At 43.8% G+C, this 26187-nt stretch overlaps 1 protein-coding gene and 1 long non-coding RNA gene across 4 annotated transcripts; one reads left to right on the forward strand and one right to left on the reverse strand.

Annotated features, from left to right (window-relative positions):
* The first annotated feature begins 1762 nt into the window (after positions 1 to 1762).
* On the forward strand, positions 1763 to 23639 carry IHO1 (interactor of HORMAD1 1). Its single transcript, XM_056501299.1, has 7 exons — positions 1763 to 2094; positions 8968 to 9127; positions 10473 to 10630; positions 12444 to 12492; positions 13155 to 13242; positions 20467 to 20570; positions 21339 to 23639. Exons 1-7 carry the CDS (start codon positions 2039 to 2041, stop codon positions 22647 to 22649), a joined length of 1926 nt encoding a protein of 641 aa, XP_056357274.1. The 5' UTR covers positions 1763 to 2038; the 3' UTR covers positions 22650 to 23639.
* On the reverse strand, positions 20389 to 26041 carry LOC130258166 (uncharacterized). 3 transcript variants are annotated; one of them, XR_008841447.1, is made up of 5 exons: positions 25628 to 26041; positions 24640 to 24751; positions 23316 to 23484; positions 20866 to 20948; positions 20389 to 20688 (listed from the first exon to the last, which is right to left on the reverse strand). It is a non-coding gene; the product is annotated as an uncharacterized LOC130258166 (long non-coding RNA). The 3 variants fall into 3 exon arrangements; XR_008841446.1 differs by having other exon boundaries at positions 20397 to 20688; positions 23316 to 24751; XR_008841445.1 differs by having other exon boundaries at positions 20397 to 21129; positions 23316 to 24751.
* Positions 26042 to 26187: the final 146 nt, after the last annotated feature.

Below are 26187 nucleotides of genomic sequence, written 5' to 3' on the forward strand. Positions count from 1 at the left end.
AGGCAGTTCAGGAACAGAACAAGGCTTTTGTTTACTTAAAAATTGCAATAAATGTCAACATTTCCATCAGCTTGGCACTCTGGAGAAAGGTTTGCCTTCCATACCACGGCTGCCTTGGACAGCCCAGCCACTACACCATCCCTGAAGTAGGAACACGGTTCAAGCTGCAACTCCCTACTCTGGTCCTAGAAAATCAACCCATCAGAGCCTTCTCATTTAGCTGGGAGATATCAAGCTGCCTTAATTAATCCAAGCTATTTAAACCAACTCTAGTGCTGTAATGTCAAGCAAAGCAATGCAGTGAAATCACTCCAATAAGTTTTTTATGGGTAAAATGCCAGAATTTTATATTTTTATCTAAAGTGAGAACTTTATCTACATGGGATTTGATTAGGAAGCCAGATATATAAATCAAGAAAGCCATTATTTTGACACCCTTGAGCTCCGGGCTGCCTTTAATACTAAAGGCAAAAGAGAATAAAGGGGAATGTAAGTAACCCCCCTGGTCTATCCATGAATTTATGTCAACCTTATTTCTGCAGTGGTTTAGTGCTTATGGAGTACCTTCAGAGCCAGGAAACAAATATTTAACTAATATTGAAATAGTTTACATTCCTAACATGGGGGCTACGGAATCACAAAGCAAAAAAATCCCGTAAAACCATAATTGAGAATGTTTCTTTGGGGTATGTTTAGATGGTAGTTATTTTTGTCATACTTCTGATGGATGAAATTAAACCCTTCTGCATTTCTGCCAGAGGTATTTACATGAGAGACCGCACAGTCTCTGAAAATGAGGGAAATGGGTGCTGTGGCTGCCATGCTCCCATGGGAGCAGCCCTCAGTGTGCCAGGTTCCAAGCTTTCAGCTTTCTTTTCCTCACAGTGTCCTGCGATGACCCTCTGTGCCCGAGGTTGTGCTTCCAGGTGAGGGGCAAGCGCTGGCTTGCAGAGCTGGAGCTGATCCTGAGTCTGTGGCCACAGGGTGAGATCCAGAGACCCCCCAGCATTAGGATGAGATCCAGGGATCCTCAGCTCTGAGGTGACCACAGGGACCTTCAGCTCCAGGGAAGGAGCCAGGGACACTCCATCCCAGGGTGACCCCAGGGACCCCCTAGGCCCTTGAGGTATCTCAAACCTCAAGGTGAGGTCCAGCCTTGAGGTGAAATCCAGGAACCTTCAGCCCTGGGATGAGATGCAGAGACCCCCATAGGACCCTCAGGCCTCAGAGTGCGATCCAGGAACTCTCAGTTTAGAGTGACCCAAGGACCCTCAGGCCTAGATTGACCCCAGGGACCCCCATTCCTGAGGTGAGATCCAGAACCCCCAGCCCTGAGGTGAGATCCAGAACCCCCAGCCCTGAGGTGACGCCCAGGGATCCCCAGCCCTGAGGTGAGGCCCAGAACCCCCCAGCCCTGAGGTGAGATCTGGAACACCCAGTCCTGAGGTGAGATCCAGAACCCCCAGCCCTGAGGTGAGATCCAGGGACCCCCATTCCTGAGGTGAGATCCAGAACCCCCAGCCCTTAGGTGAGATCCAGAATCCCCAGCTCTGTGGTGAGATCCAGAGACCCCCATTGCTGAGGTGAGGCCCAGGGACCCCCAGCCCTGAGGTGACGCCCACGGGCCCCCATTGCTGAGGTGAGGCCCAGAGACCCCCAGCTCTGAGGTGAGATCCAGGGACCCCCATTGCTGAGGTGAGGCCCAGGGACCCCCAGCCCTGAAGTGAGATCCAAGGACGGCCCCTGGGCACCAAGGCCCCTCAGGCCCCACAGGTTGGCAGGCCCAGGGGTTGGCTGCGTCCCAGGCCTGCGGAGGGCCCCAGGCCAGGCCTGCCCTCGGCCTGCAAGTCTGTGTCCCCCTGGGCTCTCCCCATGACACAGGTGACACTGCCCTGAGTGGGGCTGGTCATCTTCCATCTCCCTTCTCCCTGCAGGGTACTGTGGCACCATGGCCACTGCTGGTGGGGAGAGGCCATGAGGGCAGGGGCCATGGTGTTGTTTGGGGTCTCCCTGATGGGGTGTCAGCCCTGACAACAACATGAATTTCAATGTCTGGAACATCAAGGAGATGCTGAGCACACCAACAGCCCTTGGGTGAGTGTGAGTGGGGGCAGATGGAGAGGGGATGGGGTGTAAAACCAACTGCTTGGCAGGGGTGATGGCAGTGAGGTGAAACATGTTCAGAACTGATCTGTGGCTAATTAGGGAAATCTAATGTGAATTCATTAGCCTCCCCTGGGATCCTTTGTATGCTCCCAGCCTACCAGCACTGCCATAGATCCACCATTGGTGGAAATCTGAAAATCAGCATGGCTGGAAGCTGTACCCTTGTCTGTTTCAGGGTGTGTTTGGGGAAGCCCTGTGAGCTGTCCTCATCTCATTAGATAAGTTAAGTGTTCCTCTTGCCTGTGCAGAGGGCAGATAGAACAAATCGTGATGTACAATATTATTGCACGTTATGTAACTCAAAAATTATTCCATATCCTGCATTTATACAGATGGCTTGTTTTTTTCCCAGCAGAGGCTAGAACTCCCCATATCTACAATCTACAGTGAAACAACAAATATTCAGATGTAAACATCTGGAGGGCAAACATGTAAGACAAGCTGCAATTTGTACTTCAGAGCATCCTTTTTATCACATGTCTAAAAAAGGCAATGGGACTCATCTCCTGTTTGACTCCAGAAAAGCTAATTGATGAATTTGGTACTCTGACCCTCTGTTAGTTAAATAACCCACTTACATAACTAACTTGTTCAAATTCACAGTTTTAGTCATACTGTCTCTTTGGCCAGATGTTACCACAATGATGGATGATAATGAAAACATAATAGTCATTTTCTCGCCCATTATAAAAATGCTTGTCATATAGATATAAATTAATTGAATTTTGCACAGATGCAGGGGGCAAAGGGGAGCCAATTCAGGGAAAGAAGTATTTATATCTGTCACAGTTTTTTCTTTATAATTGTGCATTGCTTAACTCTATTGTCTTCTTGGTACCTGCAGATTTATTTTGTTTGTTTTTTTGGGGGGGGTTGTTAGTTTTCAGTAAGTTGTTTCTTAGTTTGAAAACCTGTGACATTCTTTCCAGTCAGAGACTGAGGAGGGGAAATTTAGAGAATATATTTAAAAGACATAATATTATATATAAAATATAGAATTGCATTTTTATATTATATACAAGATACATAAATTACATTTTTAAAATATATAAATAATTCTGTGGAGCTGTGCCATAGGAAAGGAAATGAGTGGAAGAAGTACAGATGCCTGTTTGGAAAGGGATCACTTGAATTTTTTCCTCCTCCGAAGTAGCTTATCACCTACAATGTCTTCCCTTTTAACTCATTTATTAATTCAGGAAGAAAATATAGGCAAGATTTTAACACCCACTCCTCAGCATTCCACGTTTTTTATAAGTGAATTCAAAAGGGTCAAATAGGGCATAAAACATTACTGGAAATTCAGCTGAGTTTTTGGAGGAGGTAAGAAGGGGGAGAAAATTTTCTCTGGACAATTAACTTTTTCTAAAGGAAAGAAAAGTTTCCCACAGGAACAAATGAATCTGTGTGTGTATTTGAAATAGGGAGGGAAAGTGCTGATTACTTTTCCCTAGCTCACTTCTATTACTAGAAACCTTTCCCACCACAGCAGGGTATGCTGTTTAATCCCCAGAAAACTCTTTCAGCGAGCTTTAAAATGTAACATAAAATCAGCGTATAATCTAGGCAGAGTATGACTCACTCTGTGAGTTCTTTGCAAGTTTGAGTCAGGGTGTTACTTCTGAGAGCAGCTGCCACCAGGTCCCTGGGAAACACAGAGCTCCAGTGATGCATTGCCCTCACAGCCACAGCTCTGCACAAGCCCAAAACTGCTCTGGGTTTTATTTGTTATCTGTCAGACACACAAGTGATTCTCTGCAACCATAACAGCCTGAGAAATAGGGTGTGGGGAACCAGAACCCCTCTTCCACCTGGCTTTACATATGAATATTGGCATAATAGAGATATTAGAAATGAAGCAGAGGAAAGATTATCGGGTTGGACAATAATATCAGGATGCCAGTTATTTTAGGGGAAGGGGGCCGCATGATACCTATACTGGGAAGGCTTGGTCTCAATTGAAGTGTATTGACAAAGCACACAGTTTTTATGGACTGAAATGCAGCCTTTGTTAGGGAAAGTGCCACATTAGAGCACCGCTGCTGTCTGCAGCAAGGAGGACTGGCGGAGGGAGATCACAGAGGATATGAGAACAGCAGCCACAAAAGCAGTGATGCTTCAACCAGCCTTTGATTGACTGGATAAGAATCACAGGAGTGTGATACTGAAAGCACATTTTCAGAAACCATCAATAACTGCCTGGGTCAGGGAGCTTGCAGGTCCTGAACGGAGCACAAGATCCCTGCTCAGGCTATTTACTTTTGTAGTGCTACCATGACAGTGGCAGCAGGGAGCTGGAGTCAGTATCTCTGCTAAACCAAAAAATACACTAGTGTTAATTAAAAGAAAAGATACACAGGAATAGTAATAAGAAACCTCATTTAAAAATAAATTAAACTGTACAGCCCAAAAGTTAAATGCTTGCCTGAGGCAGAAAGATTATTTAGACTTGATTATTTAGATTTGAAATTGAAGTTATGAGAAATTTCTTGTACCATGAGAAAAAAAGTAACTTGCTAAATGCATAAAAACTGCTCATATACTAACTTCCAAAGACATCAGAAGCAGAAACCCTGCCAGAGAGTGTGTAAGGCCAAGAAATTACGAAAATATTAAAGAGGCGTTCTAAACAGATGCTTGAAGTTAAGGCCTACTTGGGCCACTATTCTCTATGGTTTATTTCTGCTGTTGAGAGTAACTTCCAACTTTAAAAACCTCATTCAATCCATTATCCCATGAAATTCCATCCTACATCACAAGGTCTCATATTTTGAAGTTGCATGAAGGTTAGAGAATAAGCAGAAAATGAAAGAGACAGCCAGGACAAAGACGTGGAGAGCAGCAGTAAAATTCCAGAGCCTCACAGGAATGAGAAACTGGGTCTGTAAGTGCAGGTTGGAAGGTAGCTTCAGGATAGAGGGGGGGGTGGCAAAAAAAAAACCTATCTCCAGATGCCTAACTTTTAATATGGTTTGGGACATGTTTTGTGGGAGCAAACAGGGCTACTCTGCAGAAATCCCAACCTCCTCTTAAGGAAAAGCTCTGTTGTAACCAGCTCAGGACAAAGGGCTAGCATGGATTCCAAGGTAAGGATGTCTAGGCAGTATTGAATCACAGCTGAATGAATAATGAATACACTCATAGAATGTAAAAATGACCTTGAGAAATTAAAATAAGACCAGAGGGATTTTGAACCTGAAATCTGGAAACTGGATGCAGTGTTTAAGCTGAATAACTGAGAGGGATTTCATTGTGGTTAATGCATTAGGGCCAATGCCAGGATCTGTTTATAGAAATTCCTTTTAGGATGTGGTGCAAATATTTTGCAGGAAGCAGGTCATGCCATTCCAGAGGATGGGAAGAAGAATAATTTTCTGCTGTGACTGCTTCCAGTGAAGAGATGGCAAATGGCTGGAGGCTGCAATAGCAGCTAAAACTCCTTGATTTAAACACTTCCAGCTCCCCTGCACCCAAAGCCAAGGCTGATCCTTGCTCATTTGCTGAGCATATTGGCACACTGGCAGGCAGCTGAGGATGGGAGCAGTATAGCAGAGCTAGAGACAGTTCCTATAGATACAGGCTAAAGCCAGGAGGAAGAGCAGGTGAACAGCAGCTCCCAGAATTTAAATTGGATTTGTTGTGATTCAGCCCTGGTCCCTAAATGAAGAGGGGAAGAAACGGCTGTTGAGATTTTCTGGACGGAAACCAGGAGAAAGAAACTTTATGGCACTGATCCTACTCAAGACACTGCTACTAGGAGAGAAAGATCTCTTCTTTGGGAAAGAGGCTTTACTGCACTTTGAAAAAATGTGTCAGAAAGGTGTAAGTGTGCTTCACCCACAGTGCTTGAGAAGAAGAGGGATGTTGGCACTGGTTCAGTGGGGATGACAAAACCAGAGAAAATCACTTAAAACAGCACTGCAGATAAATGTTACCTTGCAAATTGTGGAAGTCTCAGTTTGCTTTTTCAGATGACTCTTAAACCTTGGTGCTGGCACATTAGGACAGAACCAAACAACAGAATACGAAAAAAAAAGATTGGTGAGGCCTATCACAATTTACTGGAATGAAGCTTTAGTTTGTTAATGCCCCTAGAAGACATAGGAAACATAAGAAGAGGGTGTTTATCACATGCCACGTTTGTTTTGAGGCAAGCCAGAACCTTTGAATGAAAGGTGAATGTTTGCATGTTATTGTGCTAAAATATTTGGAGTGGAAATCAGAAAATTAGAAAAATGAAAGAAGCTCCTGAAAGTTCTAACTCCTCCTATAAAGGGGGAATTTCCACTGACAACAAGGAAACAGAGACTGGGAAGATTTAGCTGACCCCCCAGATATGCAGAACACTGCAAATTTCTTAGATCACACTCATATCACGAGAAAGGGTTGGAGCTGCCAATATTGCAATACCTTGCAATAAGTTAGGTAGGAGAATGAAGTCATTTGACCATCAGTCAGCAGAGGATGATTTACCATTTTTTGGCACTTTCAATAACTTGTTTTACATATCTAAAGTTGGTTTTGCTTTGAATGCTTGTGCTAGTGCCAATACCAAAGGAATGTTATAGGCACCAACACACATTTGGGGCATGGCTTATGATAGCAGAAAGCCAAAAGTTCTTCTGAGGTAAGCTATTGCACTCCTCACTTAGGAGGGACTGCTAAGTGGGATTGCATACCTTGGATGTTTTCTCAATGATTATAGGAAAGAGTTTATATTTAGGATGGAACACGCATCCCTGCATCTCAGGCATTCTGAAGGGAATGGTCAGGTGGTTAAAAGATCTGGAGTTGCCTCATCACACATCTGATCCCACATGTGATCACGGTTGTCTGATCTCTCTGTCAGGGAGAGGCCTGGGCCAAGCAGGGCCAGAATGATGGCTTGCCCAGATGGCCTTGTTAGTAAATTAATTGCCAGCAGTTTTAAGCAAGGGGGAAAGAAATCCATTGCTCAGGGGAATGAGTGTATTCAAAAGAGACATCTGTTTCACCTCCCCCTCTAATTTCCTAAACCAACTGCTGAGGTAATGGACTTCAGACAGAAAAATTTGGCTCCAGAGCAGCCAACAGCTGCCTTTGGTTGTAGTGCAGAGTAAGCTAGGAAGTCACTTGGCTCATAAAGTCCTCAGCTCAGTACTCTTCATAAAATCTTTGTTATAAGAATCTTGTGCTTCAGGTATTAAATATCACAGAGCATCTGAGAAAACAAGCATATTGTGGGGTGTAATATTCACCAATTGTACTGGACACTTTCAAAGGGGGTTTGTTAAGACTGTAGCACATCTAATGATTATAAAAAACCTTCCTCAAACTAAGATGTAGCTTTCTTTGGCTGGAAGACAGGAGGATTTAGAAAACTGGTGTGGGAGATATACTACTCACATTGCAGGGGCTCTGCCTGTGTGGGGTCATGGCAGCCCATGTGCTCACCTCTCTCCCACATACTGCCTGTAGAAGTTGTTTTGTTTTTTTGTTTTTTTTTTACAAAGCTTAGCTGAAATGTAAACAAGAAGCTGTGCAAATAAAATTGTATTCAGATTTCTTCTTAGCAGATTTGGGGTCCAGAGAGAGATTAACCAAGAAGGTTTGAATTCAGACAGACTTATCAGGTCTTTTGAGAATCCAGAAACCCATACCTCATCTATTTTTGCCTGCAGCTCAGTGTACTCAGTAAGCTTAAAGCCAAAAGTATTAATATGATATTGTCAGTGACACTACTACATAATGGAGACTGAGCAGTTCAAGTACTTCTGCTAAATCCTTTCCTGTTGTGTCTATGATGTTTGGACTCCTTCCAAAACTCGGGATTAACCAAACACGTCACTGCTAATAAATATTGGGGTGATCATCTCTTGTTATACACATGAGTTATTATCCTGTTCCTTCTCCTTTACTTATATCATTTGATATGGAAGAAAAACCTTGTGTAAATTTTTCATTAATTATTTTCATTTATTTTTGTCTCTAGTTCCCACCTCCAAAAGCAGCAATACATCTCTCCATCTTGGCAGCTCAAAAAAAAAAGCAAGAACCAAGAGAGGATAGATTTAGATTGATTGTTATGAAAAAATTATTTTCTGTAAGGGTGAGGAAGCACTGGCTCAGATAAGCTGTAGATAGATGCCCCATCTCTGATAATGTTCAAGGCTGGAAGGGATGGCACTATGAATAACATGGTACAGTGGAAGGTGTCCCTGCCTGTGGCGAGAGGATTAGAACTAGGTGATCTTTAAGGTCCCTTCTAGCCCAAACCATTCTACAATTCTTTGTGAAAAATTAAAGAAGTCTTTTGTATTTTTGCTAACACAATTTGAAGCCAGCCTCCAACACAATGAGAAGCAGTGCAGCTGTGCAGGGGAGCCCTTGTCTGAGGGAAGCTGGTCCTGTGCCACAAGCCTATTCCATAAAGGAGGAGAGGAATATGAGAGAGTTTCTGAAGAGGAGTAGAATCAGAGTAACACAGCAAAAAATCAAGGGTATCTAGAAAAGATTTATTTCAGTAATGCTTAAAGGAAAGAAGAGCACTTTTGAGTAGCATGTTAATATGTTTGAAATACTTCTAACATTTCATATCAGTTCATCCAGCCATATGCTACCTCTATTTATTTGTTGTTCTACTGTGTCAGACTTAAGGCATCTGGAGAATAAATGCCCAAGAAATGTCAACTATTAGTCAGCAAGGTTTATTCTCTTGGAACTGCCTTCCAATTAATCGAAGCAACATCTGAGTTACAACAGAAATTGTTCAGCTTTTTAATTGCTCCAGACTCATTCACATCCCTCTCTGTACCATTTCAGGCCTAATAAGTTTTCCATGAGGAGCAGCACTGCCAGTGACTACTCGAGTCTGAGTGATTCTCAGCTGCTCTTTGGCTCCCAGTTCTGCCCGGAGAATGTGCAGTCAGCAGCAGCACTGCTGGAGCTGGGCACGCAGCCGGGACAGCAGAACTCCCAGGATGTGAGTCTTGCTCTCAGTCAGCCCTGTGCAGGCACACAGCCACCATTCAAAGTTAATGGAAACTGCTGAAATTGAGTGGTAACATTTGCAAATGTCAGTAACTGCTGAAATCAAGTGATCATCTTCCTACATACACATACTTACTGTGACAAGACGAAGTAGCAGCCTGGTCAGATGAACGTGGTATTTATAACAGATTGTTATAAATTATGATTGAGATAGGTATTATTTTCTTCAATCACATTTTTTTAAATTACTCAAATAATATTAAATTATTTTCAAGCTAATATCTTTAGACCACCTACCTAGCCAAGTTAGAAAATTACGTCTACTTTTCTCTCAGAAATGATGTATTTCACTTCCTTAGCTTTCCACAAAAATGACAGAACTACTCAGTGTTTGCCTCCCTGCACTGACAATGCTTGCTGCATTGTTGTTATGGTAGATGCTGGGTGATTTTGGATAGGGATGAAGAGTTTCTATGCTCACAATGTTTCTCCTACAGCTCATGGTTTCTGATGTTAACAGCCTCCACTAAAATAGTTCCTGCACTGCTAACAGAGAGAACCAGATCTGAATAAAAACACCTGGAGCAAAATTAGGAAAAAGCAGTGGTGCCAGCTTGGAGGCCCCAGGCTGTCCTTCAGTTCCAGATGCTATCTGCTGTCCGATGCATTTTGCCTAGGAGCGGTTTGCATCAAACACAAAACAGGAAATTCACTTTACATGATGAACCAAAAAATTAATGGAATTTGCATTTTGTCATGTTTTAAGAAAAAGTCATTTCCATTTTGGTCACACAGTGTCTGGAAATTTTTTAGAATGAAGCTTTCACATTAATATTAAATTTCTTGTTCTAAAATGTGTATTGAAGCATGTGAAAAACTCATCTACAGTCTGTTGATGTTGCTCGTTGGCAGCAAAATGATGTCATCCACCAGGAAATTCAATAGGATTTTGTTTTAGGTTTCTGTACAGGGAGATTCTTGAACTCTTCTGCAATTCCAGGAACACTGAAATTCATTTATAGTCTCTGTCTTGAACACAGAAGGAAAAAAACCTGCATACCTTATAATTGCAGCAAACCAAAAATCCTCAAGATGAGAGAAAACCTTGTGTTTGGAGGAATTTGTGCTGGGTCTCAGTTCCACAGTGAATTGATCTAACTAGGCACACTAAATGACTCATAATCTCAAAAAATTCTTAATCTCCTCATCCAATCTAATCTGTCATGTCCAATCACGGTGATGTCTGTCTGCAAAGCACTGGATAAACAAATGGCTTCTTCTAATTAATGTTCTGATTGTTTTTGTGCTTCAACATTTTTCTTTTGTTTGTGTCACAGAGTGAGACCAGTATTTTTACCAAATACCAGACAAAACCACAGTTATTTGATGAAGAAATGAGAGAAAAAGGTTCTCTTAATTTTGGTGTAGGAAGAATGAAAAGTGTCTTGGAAAATTTTGAAGTGAATAAGAACAAAATAAAGGAAAAATATGACCGGTATGTAGAAATCCACTGGAAATTCTTTCCATTCTGGTGGTTATCACTTCCTGCAGCTCCTCCTTCCCCTCTTACGTATACATGACATAGCTACATATTTCTCCAAGAAAAGTATTTTCAGGTTTTAAATAATTTCTAATTGGAAAGAGTCACAAGGTAAGAGAATAGGGTTTATTTGCAATTTATGTAACATATTCAGTCGGAAGCCCCACAGAATAGCAAAACTCTAGCCTGAATTTACATTCGTGTTTCTTTATTTAATCAGCATTGTTTCTTTTTTCTGTATTGATTCTCTGTTAAAACTCTTATTTCTCAAAATTTTGTAGGCTATGTGGGAATTGATAAAAGGGACTCTGAGGATGGCCTTCACATTTGGGCCAGATGAGGGGATTGCCAAACATACTTGTGTGCAGATTGCATCTTTATAAACCTGCACATATCTCTAGCATTTTATTTCCATACAAAATTTTTATGTATTTTTTTTTGTAACAGACAAGTGTTATTTGCTAATATAATTTGCATCTGCTCTTTGTCAGATGTCAAGAATTACATGTACTCATAGGTCCTGAAGGACTTTAAGGAACAAGTCAGCAATTTGAAGCTCAAAAATTAAATATGGCACTTCAGTGCACCTATAAATAATTCTCAGCATGGTAGATTTTGTAATGTAAGATCCAAAGTGAAATGTGTTTTTATTAAAAAGCCTTTGATCAAATCTGGCTATGTATCTCTCTTCAATGTATCTCTATGTATCTCTCTTCAATGGGCACTATATTTCTGATAAGACAAAATTTTATTCTCTATTGCCTATTAGAGGAAGATGAAATGAGAAAGTAGTTTTAAATGTTTAGGCATCACTCATAATTATTCTTTATTTTTTCTTTAAATGGATTATGCTCCTTCCTACACTCCAGACTTGCTCCCAGATTAGAAGCCTGGTTTTAGAAATAACTATATTATCTTTGCAAATATAAGTGTATAATTTATCAATTTGTAGCCCCCTCAAGTTTGACTAAGAAAATTAGTATCTTCCTTTCCATAAGGCTAGAGAGATTTCAGAAGCAGTGCCTAATTCTCATAACTAGATTATACCTGACCCCTGCATTTTTTTGGCTGTTGTAATTTGGATCACTCAAATGATTGACTGAAAATTACCTGAATCTTCAGAGAGGAAAAGGTTATCACTTTGCTTAGCAACCATCCATGCATTTTGGTGTGGCGGGTTAATCATAAATATAGGCTGCTTCCTGATACGCTGGCTCAACTTAAAAGGACAGATAACAGAAACCACAGGCATAATCTCAGGAGAAAAGGATTTGCAGTATTTGTTCTTCCTGGCCTGGGCTTTGTTGATGCTGAAGCTTTTCCCACATTTTTCCCACAGTTATTTTAGTCCAAACACAATACCCGCGTATCGCAGCAACTGGCACGTCACCGCACAGGCTGGGTCCTTCCGGAGCAGATAACATGGTGATCACACCCCAGCAGCTAATGGATGTTCTGCAAATGACAACTAAAAATTTGAGAGAGAGGCCAAAAATCTGAGAGTAAAAACCCCATAACTTCACATATATAATATATATGGGCATGTGTGTATATGTATTTTTTTCTTACTTTACATTGCAGAGTCCATGTTTTCCTAAAACAACTTTAGGGGACTTCAAAGGGTTATGCCTCCTGAAGTAATCATGTTTCCATGCTAACATTTAATACTATACTATGCCTTATAGTGTTTCCCTGTCTCATTTCTACAGTGATCTTTTCAAATTTTGTACATTTCTGGTTCATACTTGTTGTTTTCTTTCCATTTTAGTGAAGTCCTAAACTCCTTTATTTCCAGCACTAAAGACAGGTTTCAAGAGGTAAGTTACTTCAAATTCAGAATGTAAAATAATGAAGAGTTACAAATACCACAGACCACTCAGTGTTCACTTTCTCTACTTCGCTATGCTGATATTTAAAATATAATAATGTGTGTCATAAGCACTCAAATACTTTAAAACAACAATTGTAATTTTTTTTTTTTTTTTTTTTTGCATGTACCACTGCCTTTGTGGCCTTAGGGTGAAGGTCTTTAGGGACTTGCCTCAGAACCAGTATAATTTCTCTGGGTCTTTGGAGCAAAACAAGCTGTAGTGGCAGCCTGCAAATATCAGTTCTTTTACCCTGCTGCCTGAAGAAAGCAGCCCACTCTCAAAATTAGTCATTGTGGTCTGAAGGTGAATGTTTCTTCTCCAACACTTTTATAACTAATTTTATTAGTTATTATTAATCCTATTTTAGAGATCAGTATCTCTTTTTTTGAAATCTATTCAGATTTCATGAGCCTTTTGAGCCATCCCAGATCTTCTTTGGGGTTGCAACCAACGGCTGAACAAATTGTTTCAAGTGACAGATAAACAACCATTTTCAGTCTGTTCCATTCCACGACTTCCAGTCGTTGTTCTGTGGCATCTGGGGCTGTGATTTTGCAAATAAAGAAAAGGCAATATTTTAATTTTCCCATTTACCTTTGTTTTTGCAGCTGCAAGTGTCCTTGGAGAAGTTTGAAGAAAAGTTTGATTCCAAACTCAAATCCAGTTTGGTTTGCCAAGAAAACTTTTCCAAGACATGTAAGTTCTGCCTGTGTTCCTGTTAACAGCAGAGGGCACAGTCAAACTGACAAATGTCAGTGTGTTGTCTGGAGGCTGGGGTAAACTGGGCAAGGCAAGCCACTCACAGCTGTTCTCCTAAGGAAGAGAGAAAATAAGACATCCATGGTATGGACTTGTCTGTTTTTCCATTCCTACTCTCTCATTTCTTCCCTTTCTCTGCTTTCTTGTACTTAGGTGTTGCATGGTTAGACATTATTCTCAAATAGATAAACACACCTCTATTTTTGTGCTTTGCCTAGAGTATGATCATTTTTAGACTATCCAGAGTACTAATGGAATGCACAGTAAAAATAACTTAGATATTTATATCCTGAGTATCCAGTTTCAGTTTTTAGGGCTTTCTCAGATTTTCATATGTTAGTTTGAAGTCTTCCATTTCTCCTCTGTGTTTGAAGTGATTAAGTTTTGGATGTAAACAAAACTAGTACTGCTCATTTCTTGAATAAGAAGCACATAGTGAAGCACACTATTGCCATGATGAAAGGGTGACCTCCAGAAAAGCTAATAATGTAAAATACTTTTGAACAACTCTGTCTCTCAAGTGGCTAATCACAGAAATCTTTACTGAGGGAAAATGCTTCATGAAATTGTTTCTATTTTAGCTTAGATCTGAGCCTTTGAGAGTACATTAATTTTTAATGCTGGTGTGATGCTTTATCAACACCCTGTCAGTACTGCACAGAGCTTGCTCTGCTCTGTGAAAGAACAAGAGGCCATTTTTAATATCACAAGAAATGTGAAGTGAGTTGTATCTTGTGAGATGAAGGCAGCAGACCTTCACAAAAGCACAATAGTATTCACTGTGTGGCAAAATGTGGCATCCACAAAGCACATCTTTGACAGATAGCTTTTAAATCAACAGAGCCCTCTCAGGCAAAAAGAGTGGAGCCTGATGCATTATGCTGGAGGCCATGATAGGCTGTACATTTGAAATACCAATCTCATTGTACTAAGACCATTCTCTTGCTGTGCTTGGCAAGTGCTCTTGGTGGGACCCTAATGTAAACAAGAGTCTGTCTGCTTTGGCCAGCACAGCAAATTCTCTATTGCACTTTTTCCCATCGCCTAATTACTTCAGTGTCTCAGCTTGTCCACTCTGCAGCAGGACTTCACCTAATTTGCATACCTCATGTACAGAAATTGTTGTCATGGCACTGAAAATCAAATCTATTGTTCATGACTCTCCCTCTTCATTCCATATAATTTACTCAGTTGTCCTGTTTCCTCTCCATATCCATTTTCAATGAATGTGCCTTGAATGAAATGAGAAACCTCCCAGAGGTGCATGCTGCTAGATTTTCAAAGCAATTGAAAAGAAAAATTGGCACTTTCTGAAATGCATCATGCTGCAGAATGTTGAATATATAATGAAAATCATCACATGCTGCACAATGTTGTTCTTTTTATATTTCTGGGACGTTCATCTGTCACTGGTTAATTGCAGATAAACACTGTCATTTGACTGATATCACAGTGATGGATAATTAAGTTCCCACTAAATAGATACCTATGCTAGTACCTTGAAAAAAGGCAATTCCCTTGAAAAACTGTATAAAATTCCAAAACTCAGGTGAAGGAGCTAATAAAGTTCTGAATGTCAGTGAGTGATGATACAGTACCTTCGGATGTGGGTGACATGGCAGACATGTTAAATTGTTGGCAGAGAAGGATTTCACAGGTAGGAGAGGCATGCAGAAGAGGAAGAGAACAAGTGCACCAGGATATTCCAACAGCTCTGAAAAGCAAAGGATGGTGGAACTTCAAATCGTCTGTCTTCATCAAAAGCTTATAAGGTTGCATTTTTAGCAGTGGGTAGCAAGCAATTTGGCATAGTCTGCATAGCCACCGGGAAAGAATAAAACAGAAAATATTTTTCAAAATGTATTTCCCAAGCACTTCCAAATGCTGTTGGGCTGGCATGGTCTGTGCAGGAAGATTTTTTAAAATGTTCTCTTTTGTGTGTTTGTCCATATGTGCTTGCCCACAGTGGATAAAGCTGTGTCTAGCACTGGAGATGAGAAAAGGTTTGGCTGAGCAACTTCCACAGAGGCACAGGTGCTCTGTGCCTTGCTCACATCTCGGCATGCAGTGTACAGGGATGTAAAGAGGCAGACTCTGTGGCTCCAGTTCTTCCACCTTATATATATGTACAGTTTCTCTGGTTGACTTGCCCACTCATTATTTGCTCTTTTCTTCTGGTTTCCACTCCTGTAACTCATTTCTTTACATATTTTTCCCATTTTAATTTATATACCTGCACTTCTATCAAAGCCTTCTATAATTTTACATACAAATGTCAATTTTCACCACTCAGCCCTCTCTGCGCTGCTTTGCAATTCTGTTATCCAGCTGTGATAGCTCAGAACAGCTGAATCCTCCACAACACCTTATCTGCAGTGCACATGAGCAGCATCCTCCCAGTCAGTGTGCCACAGGCAATCCTCTGATACACTGCCATCAAGGGTGACAAAGTAATGTGCAATATGTCACTTACAGAGGTATGAGGTGATGCAGTTCTCTGACAAGATGTGGTGCCCAGTGAGCGGTTTTCAAACATGACTTGCTTCCAGACTCCCCAGGCCCAGCAGCTGCTGACAAAGTTTCCAGGGGGGTGACTATATTTAAAATGATGGGATTTGAGCTTGTTTACCTTGAATGGTATGGTCCAGACTGGGACACCCAATTCAGACTCCCTCATGTACTGTATGGATAGAAAAGTCAAAAAGTTTGAAACTGATTTTAAAAATGTTTTTTCCATGTAGCTGCTAACTAGCCAAGCAGTGACTGACAAAACTGTTGAGGTGAGGGACTTAACCAGACTCCAAAACACCTCAGATGGATGGTGAGAGGAAGTGTAGATGTTCCAGTAGATACTGAAACCCCTCGTTGTCACAATTCGGGGCTTGGAGCACTGTGTGCTGTGGCACAGGGTGAGATCAGAGGCAGCTCATCTCACAGTCCCCCGATGCAGGTGCTATCTGACGTCTTATGGAATGGGATCCAGCACGAATCTTCCAGCTGACTGCTCGGAGTATATCTGAGCAGGATGCAGCCACGACAGCCCAACTGTCTCACCCTCTGGCACAGCTCCATGGCTACCCAGGGAGAACATGCAGCACTCTGCTGAGCTCCAGAGCTGTCTTCCCTGCTTGTGTCTCACCAGGTTTAAAGCACCTCCAATTTCCCCTACTGAATCTGGGCGTGGGGGAACCAACCTCTTTCCAAAGTGTTATTTAAAGCCTCTGTGCTGTTAGCACCAATTTCAGGATGAACTGCATAGATGATGATAGAGAGACATCAGAAGCAGTTACTGTTTAATATTCCTAGGCTGGGAGGCTGGTGCTCTCTCCCTTGACTGCTCAGGCTGTAGTTTTCAGCTGCTGGGAGTGCAGCTGCACCCAGACAGGCTGATTTGCAGGGAACTCTCTGCAGCACAGGGTGGCAGCCCTTCCCCGAGATCTTTCAGCCTTTTATCTCATGCCAGATTTCACATTCCAAATGTTATTTCTGTAAACAGTAGCATCCGAAGACAAGGGTACAGCAAATCAAAACACAGCAATGTTTCAGATTGTAAAAAACTGCTTTGTTTAAATTACCTCAGGAGAGGCACAAGTCTATGCATAAGTCACCCATTAACTGAGTAAAGATTTTCTGTCTGTGATCAAGTTATTCAATAACTATCTGCTGCAGGGTTTATTTGAAGAGAACCTCTGAAGCAGCCCTTCTTGATCATATTCAAAGAAAAGAGACTCGACTTAACAGGGTCCTTGATCTGATCTAATTTGGCTGTCTCAAGGCCTATTTTTTTGTAAGCCTTTATTAACACTTATTTTTACCTTGTTTATTAGTGTTTGACAAGTCTGAACACTCCTCTGGGTATGGAAGCAGGGAGGGAAGGAGGGTGCCCCTCCTCTGTACTGAGGGTTTTTTCTGCAGACTACTCCTACACGTACAAACGAAATGCTTTCAAAAGGCTGGCTGCTGGTTGCTTGCCGGCAGCATGCTGTGCTGAGTCAAATGTATGTGCAGATCACAAGCCCAGTGGATGCAGGACTATTTTTAGACTGAGGATACTATGTTGTGGAAGAATAGACAGACTAGGGAAACCAGAAAGTTTTAAAAATATTTCTGAGCTAAAATTAAGCATATAGGGAAGAACAGCAAGATAAGGTAAACTTGCAGTTGTTGCCCTCCCTGTACCTCCACTTTGTAGACATGGAAGGTGATAAAGTGACATGAAAGGTGTTTATTTAGTCACTGCTTCTTTCTCTCTCTTTGTAGGTTGGTTCCCCAAAAACCTGTTCTCAGATTGCAGATAGATTGTGCCTAATCAGAGAGATGAAAAGTCTAAAACATTCACTCCCCCATTCAAACATTCGCTCCCCCATTACAAACCCATTCTGCAAGTTATAGATTTGCAGGTTTCTAAAACAATCTAAATCTGTCAGAGCAAAACACTAAAAGATCAAAAAGAGCAACCAAATTGTCTGCAACAGCATATTATTTGAAATATGTGCAGATAATCCTCAGAAATCAGCCAAGCTCCTACAGACAACAAGGCAAAGCCATGTAGTGATGTGTGTCCTGAAATAACGGAGAAATTCCCCTTGAGCTCAAGTTCGGGAGGTGGTTTTATTTCACTGTGTGTGAGGATGATGCATGGATGAAGCAACTGCTGGGTTCCTTCTCCCAGATGACAGCTGTGTGCTCTGTGCCCAAGCAGGGCTCCTTCGGGGGAGGCAAAATTAAAAACACAGCTGGGCACAGGGGATTCCTCATGCCAGGAGGTGCCATTCCCTGTGTTCATCCCTGAGCAGCACCTCCAGCTCTGTGCCCCCCCACACCTCTACTTTGGGTGGCTGAATGAGACAAATACTTTCAATCTCCTTTCGTAAGAGGAGATTACCATGTAAGTACTTAATTAACTTGTAGCTTTTCTCTGCCCATGTCTTAGATCAGTCTCTTTCTTTCCTTGCGCCTAGACAGCTGGGAAGGTCTGTGGGCTTCCAGACATCCCGAGGTGCAATAGCAGTACTATCAGCCAGAGCTAGTGCACTGCTGTGCATCACACTGCCCTGTCTCACCTGTAGCCTCTGGTGCTGGCATTTGCATCCTTTTGTCACTTGCTAATTAACTGAATGCCCTTTGGCTTTTTCACCCAGGTGACTACAGCAGATTTTAAGCCTGTTTGGCTCATGAGAAGGCTTTGATGAGCACCTTTCAGAGGTGCATTGTCCCCTCATGCCACTCAGCTCAAGAGCTGATGCTTTCTCTTTAGTTGAGTCTTATTTTTAGGTTTCCCCTTATTTTTCTCCTTTTTTTTTTTTAATTTTTTTTTTATTTTTTTATTATTACGTGACAATTTCCACTGAAAAGCTTTGTTTGAATCTACAGAAGGACCACTGTGCTTTCTTAGTCAAAGAAGTCTCCTACCTTGTCTTAGTGCGTTAAATCACAATCCACCTTTTATAAAATCTTGTTCTTATTTCATTTCCTTCCATATCTTTGAGTACTTTTCTCCTCAAAGTCTGTTCTAAAACTTTATACTCTATGAGAAGAAATTACTAAGCCCATAATTGCTCAGGTTTTTTTCCTTTCTTCCTTCCCAAAATTTTAAAACATCCCTGTGTTTTTCACAGAAGCAAAGCCTGTGGAACCACTTTCTGCCTGCTGCTCCCTAATAGTTTTTAGCTCTTTAACCAATTCTGTTTATAGTTTGACAGAAGGGCACAGCTCACTGAGATAATTAAGTCCCTGGAAGCTTAATGAATATAGCTGAGCAGGAGAAGGGATCCCCAGTGCCCTGCAGCTCTGCAGCCTGTGAGCACAGTACTGTGGGGGAAAAGGTGCTCAACGAGTAGCTGAGATAAACACTGGTGAGCAGGAACAGCTTCAGATGCGCTCTCAGCTCCTCTGACACCAACGTCAATCAAACACCTTGAATCTGTAGCAAAGTAGAGTCATTAATTGCAGTACTCTTGTAGTAACTTGTTGAAATGTAGGCTTTATTCTGATTTTTCTCAGGTATGCAGTGCTCCAGCACTCCAGAGTTTCAGTTATCCTGGCTCATTGGTTTGGCAGTGCTTTCCTTTAGCAAAAGTGCTTTGGATCCTGTTTTATGCCTACCAGCCAACATTCCACGCCAACCAGCCAACATTCCACACCATCTGTACACACCTTCCTGCACCCTTCACAGCAAAGACCAGACATGTTTAGCTCTTTCTCTCTGCTCTTTATCAGCTCTTTCTCTCTGTCCCAATTTGCAATTTTAAAGTAGACTTCCACAAGATTGCTCAAGATTTTTCATCTCCACATACACTGTAAACTCTGTTCCAATCCCATAGTGTATTAGGCACAGCAGTGGTACCTATAAGAGTAATTGAAGCTGTATGGGGGGAGTTATATTCTTATCCAATCATGTAACACAAATCCCTGAGGTTTTATCAGTTTTTCAGCAAGACCCACTGAAGCCAAGAGCAACTTGCTCCAATTAAAAACCCTCCCAAGGAGCTGGTGCTTCCACAGGACTCTACTGTGGCCCCTACTACCAAGTGCTGGGCACAGCTGCCTGTTCAGGTGCTTTCTGACCCCATGTCTTCCCACGACCAGCAAATGGAAATTCCAATTCTTTGCACATTTAATAATAATTTCCCTCTTTCCTTCAGTTTTCCTTCAGTTTTCAGCTTCCTGTTCATTTTTATGCAGTTTCTCTGGTTGCACTTCTTAGCCATAACCCATAACCTCTTACATCTCCATCCTATTTGAGCCTCATTTACCATCACCTGGTTGAATGACAGTGTTGTTTATACAGGGGTGGATCAGCTATACCAGGGTTCCCCTGCCTTGGCCATGCCTGTTGTGAACCTGGCAGACAACCAAGCCTCAGCCTTCCCTGCATTCAGCCTACCAAATTCTGCAGCTCTGCACAGCCTCCTTTTTCCAGCTGCCACATTAACAGAGCGGAGTAAATGAGGTTTGGCCTATGCAGCATCTTATACATTTCAAGTGCCTTGCTTTAAAAATCCACCCATTGTTCATTGCTCGGGATTTGGGGAAATCACAGCAGAAGGATCATGGTGATTCATGCCAAGCCATGCAGGAAGTAGCAACAGTATTGATAGTACTTTATTCACATTTACAAATGAAAGACTAAATGTGTATGTTATTGATTTCCCCATTCAGTGCAAGATGCTCTTCAAAGTCACTCCAGCTTGGTGCTGAAAGCTTTGACAGATAAAAGCCAAATGGAGCAGGCACTGCTGGAGATGGAGAGGAGACTTGCAGCCGTAAGTGAAGAAATTAATCTTTTATTCTGAATCCTCATTCTGAATTTCTCCTGCTTCTTCAAAATACAGACTGAATATTAAATTGCCTTGAAATGGTGGATTATAAAGCAGACTGCTCCTGTTATAATGAAAGGGGAAAGATATATTAAAATGCTAATTCTAGGCCAGATACTGACAGAGGCTTACCCAAGCACTAGCTAACAGTGCTGTAGCTCTGATGAAGCCCTGGTCAGTAAGAGAAGCCAACAGTGCCTTGATGTGGCAGGCTGTGATGGAACACTCACTGCTTCCTCACCTGACACATGCCTTTGCTGGAGAAGATGGTGCAGTGCATGCCTGTGAGGGGAGAGCGCCTTGCAGAAGTGCAGCACCTTGTCCCTTCAGCCAGGTGTGTCCCAGGGAGAGGAAAAAAGACAGAAAAAGAAAACAAGTGGATTTGAGAGACACAAGAATGACCTGTCAGAGACCTCCTGATCAGGGCTGGTTTCTCCAAAGGCCCTGCTGCAGGAATTGCTTTTGGCAAGGATGTGTCACACCAGTGCATGAGAAGGCAGTGCTCCTAGGAGAGAGGGTACACAGAGGGTTAGGGGATTGTTCCAATCCCAAACGTCTCACCTTTGTGGGACAGTTTGAGGATATCTATTACACAGGAAGGTACAAATTGCTAAATTATGGGTCAATACCAAACTGACACACTTTAAAACTTTCTTGCTATTGTGCCTTTTTGTGCATTTTTTACTTCTTCTGCTCTGCTTTCTGATTCCCCAGAAAGATGCAGAGATTTTGGATATGAAATCCAGTATCCAGCAGCTGAAGCAGGGTCAGGAGTCACTGCCAGCCCAGCTGTATGACCAGTTCCTGAAAACGTGTAAAGAACTTGGCTTCCTGAACCTGTGTAATACCACAGCTGAGCAGCACACACTTGTGTCTAGTGCCAGCCTGCCCCCTACCACGACAGATAAGTCTGCCCAGACTTCCCCTGGGCTGTGCCAGCACTGTGTCCTGAGTGAGGAGTACCCACACAGGCCATGCTGCCCAGGCAAGGGAGCTTGCAGCTGCTCAGGCTGGTCTCACTGCGTGAAGCAGCAACATGGAGACTCCCCTGGAAGGAACCAGGTCACTGAAGATGGCACATCTAAAGGTGATCAAAACCCAGCCTCAGGTGAGAAAGCCAGTCCCATTGCTACAGCAGCCTGTGGCAGAGCAAGCACCCTTTTGCAGGAGGTGAAATGTAGCTTGGAGACACAGAGCTGTGTTCCCCATCTTTGCATGTGCCAGGCTGGCAGACACTTTCTGGGGAGCAGTCAGAAGAAACACTCTCCTGTACCACTGGAAATGCCTCTACCAACCCCATTGAGGAAGGCGTTCAGGAGAAGCACTCGAGGGTTTAAACCCCTGACACCATCACAGCAGCAGCAGCCTCAAGTTTGCCACCATTCTGCACAGAAGACTACACCTGGGAGAAAACATAGCAACTGGTCCACAGACCACAAGGTGGACAAGGCAGCTGTAGGGAACAAAACAAAACTGAGTCCAGGAAGGATGTCCTGGAAAAAAGCAACAGGGAGAAAGACAACGTACTTCACTAAGAGGAAAGGTGAATGCTCTGGATGTCCTGAGAGTGGGCTGAAGCAGAGGAAGGCAAATGGGATTATTGAGTTGGAAAGCTCCAGAAAAAATTCCCTTCCCAGATACTTGGTTGATCTGAATTCAGAAAACTCTGACCCGGTTTTTGCAGCTCCCCATCAGCAGATCCTCAGCAGTGTTCAGCTGGGGCTTACAAAGAACTTCCCACCAGTGCCACGCTCTGATAAAAGCCTGCAACAACTTGCAAGCAGAAAAAAGAGAAGTCTTGAAACTAAAAAAACAATGAATGTTTCCAGTGTGAAAAGGTGTCTCTTGGATTCCTCGCCGGAGGAGGATGTACTTTCCCTGTGTAGCACAACAGGTGTAAAGCAAATGAGCTGCTTCAGCCTCCAAAGCTCCTCAAGCTCCAAGAAACCACATCCTGTCAATCTGCTCATTCAGCAGAACACAGCCTGTTGCTCTTTACTGTTTGATTGTGATTCTTCTGATTGAAGAGATTTGTTTCATGTTTGGAGCCCTTAGTGCAGGATGACCATTTCAGTTGCAGTTTATTAGATATGTTACCTGCTTAGTTAGAGGCAAGACTCAGGCCAGATGCTTGAAAGTGCCATTGCCCAGTTTGAGATATTGTAAGGGATCTAAGCAGGGCTCTCCCCTGGCTTGGATGGCTGAGGGGATCTGTATTGTTTTACTTCCCTGCTCCTGGCAGAGATACCATGGGCTTGAGTTACCACAGCCTTTACACAGCAGCAAAGTACCTGACATTCCCAGGGAGGACTGGCAGAGCAGATGATCAGCTCAGTCAGATTTGGCACTGAGATCTGCTGGAAACTCCTCAGCTAGATCAATATAATGCTGTCTCTATGGCCAGAGACTTCACTGTTTCTCACCCATAGTATCTCTGTTGGTTTGTTATGTAACAGTTTAGGTTTTTAGTAGAGTAGTATTGTTCTGGTTGATTTCGACCAGGTTCAGGTTTGTCTCAGAAGTTGTTTGTGAACTTTGGGAAAGGACAGGTTTAACTGAGGAAAACCAAACCCCAGCATCTCAGGTTTGTCCACTATTGTATCTCTTCTCCTAACAGGCTGAAAATCCTCTGCTTCAGAGATTCCAGGAAGTTTTGTATGTCTTGGCTGACTAAGGAATTCTCCAACATACCTTTTTCAAGGGCAGTGGTTCTCAGACACCAAAGATATGACAGGCAGATACAGCAGATGAGATGTTGGACAGTCCCAATTCCCACACAGCAACTCTTTTCAGGGTACCCAGCTGTGACTGTGGGCAGCTCCCACTGCTTCGGGCATTTGTGTCACGTTTGATTTTTGATCTGAAACATCACCAGCAAAAGAAATATGTTGGTGTTGACAAGACCACATTGCCACAAATTCAAATTATCCAGCTTTGTCATCCCAAGGAAAGTGGCTGGGATCCCCCTTTTTTTTTTTTTTTTTTTTTTTTTGCTTTAATAAACTCATCTTCACCAAAGCCCAGTGTCTCTATGTTGTTTCTTTTGGGAGAGGCAGAGTCCTGTTCCAGCAGGAGACCAGGCAGCTGCTCTCTAGCATTTAACTCCCCTGGATTGTGGAATTGGGAGGATTCTTTTTTTAGCTCCTCTCTGGTGTTTAAAGATGGAAACCTTCACTCTTCCAGCTTCACATTGGTCCAGTGATGTTAATTAACAAGGAGAAGGGTGGGGGGGAGGCAGTCAGATATGGGAAGCCCCCAGAGTCTTGGAACCTTGGGACCCCTCTGTCAGCGAAGGGGGTTGGTGATGGCTGCCAGCATCAGAGGCTGCTTGTTTCACATTGCCCTTGTGTACCCATCTCCCCAGCAGCCCCAGCACGGCCTTTGCTGGCCAAAACCTGTTTGGAGGGCTTGCCACCCCGTGTGCTTTGGGATTGGCAAAGACGGGTGCAGGTCTCTGGTCTGGATGCAGGAAGCTCGGCAGCACATGGCTGAGCTTGGAGGGACCTCTGGAGGTGTCTGCTGCAAGCCCCTCTGCAGAGACAGAGCAAGAACTGGCTCCTTGGCAGGCTGAGATGGAGCATCAGTGCCGTGGGGTGCAATGCAGTGATGCCCTGGGGACCCCTGCAGCTCCTTGCCACACACACACACTGGAACACACTGTGAAACAAAATCCCTGGAGAAGAGGTGTAGCAGCAAAAGCAGCCAGCAATGCCTCCCCCTGCATAGGACAACTTCCCTGGTGAATGGGATTGAAGCCCTTGGTGCCACCCTGTCCTTGCTATTCCCACTCAGGGTCTCCTCCAGGTTTTAGGTGCCAACAAGAGCATTTGTCCCAATATGGCTGTGACGATGGCAGCTCCTCTCCCAGCCTTGCTGGACAAAAATGGAAGCATGCATGCTGCGTGGCAGCAGATTTCCCAAACACTCTGCTTGCACTCTGGTGGAGTTGGTCCTGCCTCCCAGCTTTTACTCCCAGTAACTCATTGTCACTGGCTCCTTGCTGGATCAGCCATACCCCAGGTATGTGTGGTTTCTCCTGGCCTTTGCCTCCATGGAGCTCCCAGTACTGGTGTTTGTAGGGGTCTTGTCCCATCCTTTAACCAGGGAAGGTGCCAAAGTGGTTCCTCCTGCAGCACAAACAAAAAGAACTGTGGAGGGCACAGGACAGAACCATAAAACACAGTGGTCAGGAAAAAAAAAAAAAAAAAGATAAGTTGGGCTCTGGTCTGTCTGAGGGCATTTAATTGGGGCAATTTTCTCTGAAACTCTGAATCCAGAGCTTTGAAGCTTTCCTGGAAAAGAACTTGGGAGAAAGGGGAGAACAGTGATCAAAAGCCTGTGACACCCAGGTGACTGTAGGCACAGGGGTTGAGGGAATTGTTTGCATCCTCCACCCAGCATCCCCAGCTGTGCAGGCAGCAGTCAGGTGGCTGCTGCAGCAGCACAGAGCAGGGGGCTCAGCTTTTCATCTGCCAGTGACTCACTTGGCAGAGGAAGAAATCTCTGACAGCACTGAGGATGTGGAGGTGGCTGCTGTGCCCCTGCCTTGTGCTAAAGGTGCTCCAATGACTGTGGTATATAGGGCACAGCCAGCTCCCTTCCCACAGTCCCACTGCACACTCAGTACTGCAGCTGCCCCTTCCTTAGGATGAGACCATCCAGCTACAGTGGTGCCCAGTGCTGGCAGTGCATGCAGTGCAGGATCACATGCACTGTCCCCCTGTGTGGCCTCCCCAGCACTAATCCCCAGACTAGCTGCCTGCCCTGCCTGCTTTCTGGGGCCCAGTGTACGGCATTGTCCAAATTCCTGGACCCTGTGCTCAACTGTCTGCTGCAGAGTCCTGACCCCACAAAGGAGTGGATCGGGCACCAGAAATGCCTCAGGTGCTAGTGGTGAACACAGTGCCCCAGGAATGGAGAGGTGGCAGGGAGCATGAGTGGGGCACTGTGTGCTACTGCCAGCACATAGGTGCTGTCATGGGGACCTGAGGTGCCACATGTACCTGCTGGCCTGGCGAGAGAAGAGCAATGATGACGACAGGACTTTGCCAAGGCCTCGGCGGCTCAAGCACTGCTGAGGTGCAGGCAGGGAGGAGCAGGGGTGTAGGCAGGGAGCTGGAGTGCCGGTGTCGCCGTGCAGGACAGGGTCCTGAGCTGCTGTGACTTTTTGGCACCACAGCCGTACCATTACCAGTTCAAGCCCTGGCAGGGTGGGCAGTTTTCCAGCCGGACAATTAAGCCGATTAACTAATTACCTGAACCTTGGCAGGGTCCCACAGCCCAGTGGCTGCCAGGGCGCTGCATATCTTTGCCGGGCGTTTGAGAGACAAGTGTGTGGCGAGTTTGGGATAGGTGTGGGGTAGGGCTCCCCCAGACCTTCAGGACTCTGCTAGTGGGTCCGACTGCTCCCTCCCGCCACCTACCCCTGGCGGCAGCGGAACCAGCCTCGGCCCCAGCCTGCTGCCACCACGCTGCTTGCTCCGGGCAGCATCCCCCTCCGCCGCCCCGCCGTGTCCTGGCCCCCGGGAACCTGCCCTGGTGCCCCTCCGGGATCCACGACCCG

This window comes from Oenanthe melanoleuca, chromosome 12 (assembly GCF_029582105.1).
Source record: "Oenanthe melanoleuca isolate GR-GAL-2019-014 chromosome 12, OMel1.0, whole genome shotgun sequence".
In the NCBI taxonomy this organism is placed as follows: domain Eukaryota; kingdom Metazoa; phylum Chordata; class Aves; order Passeriformes; family Muscicapidae; genus Oenanthe; species Oenanthe melanoleuca.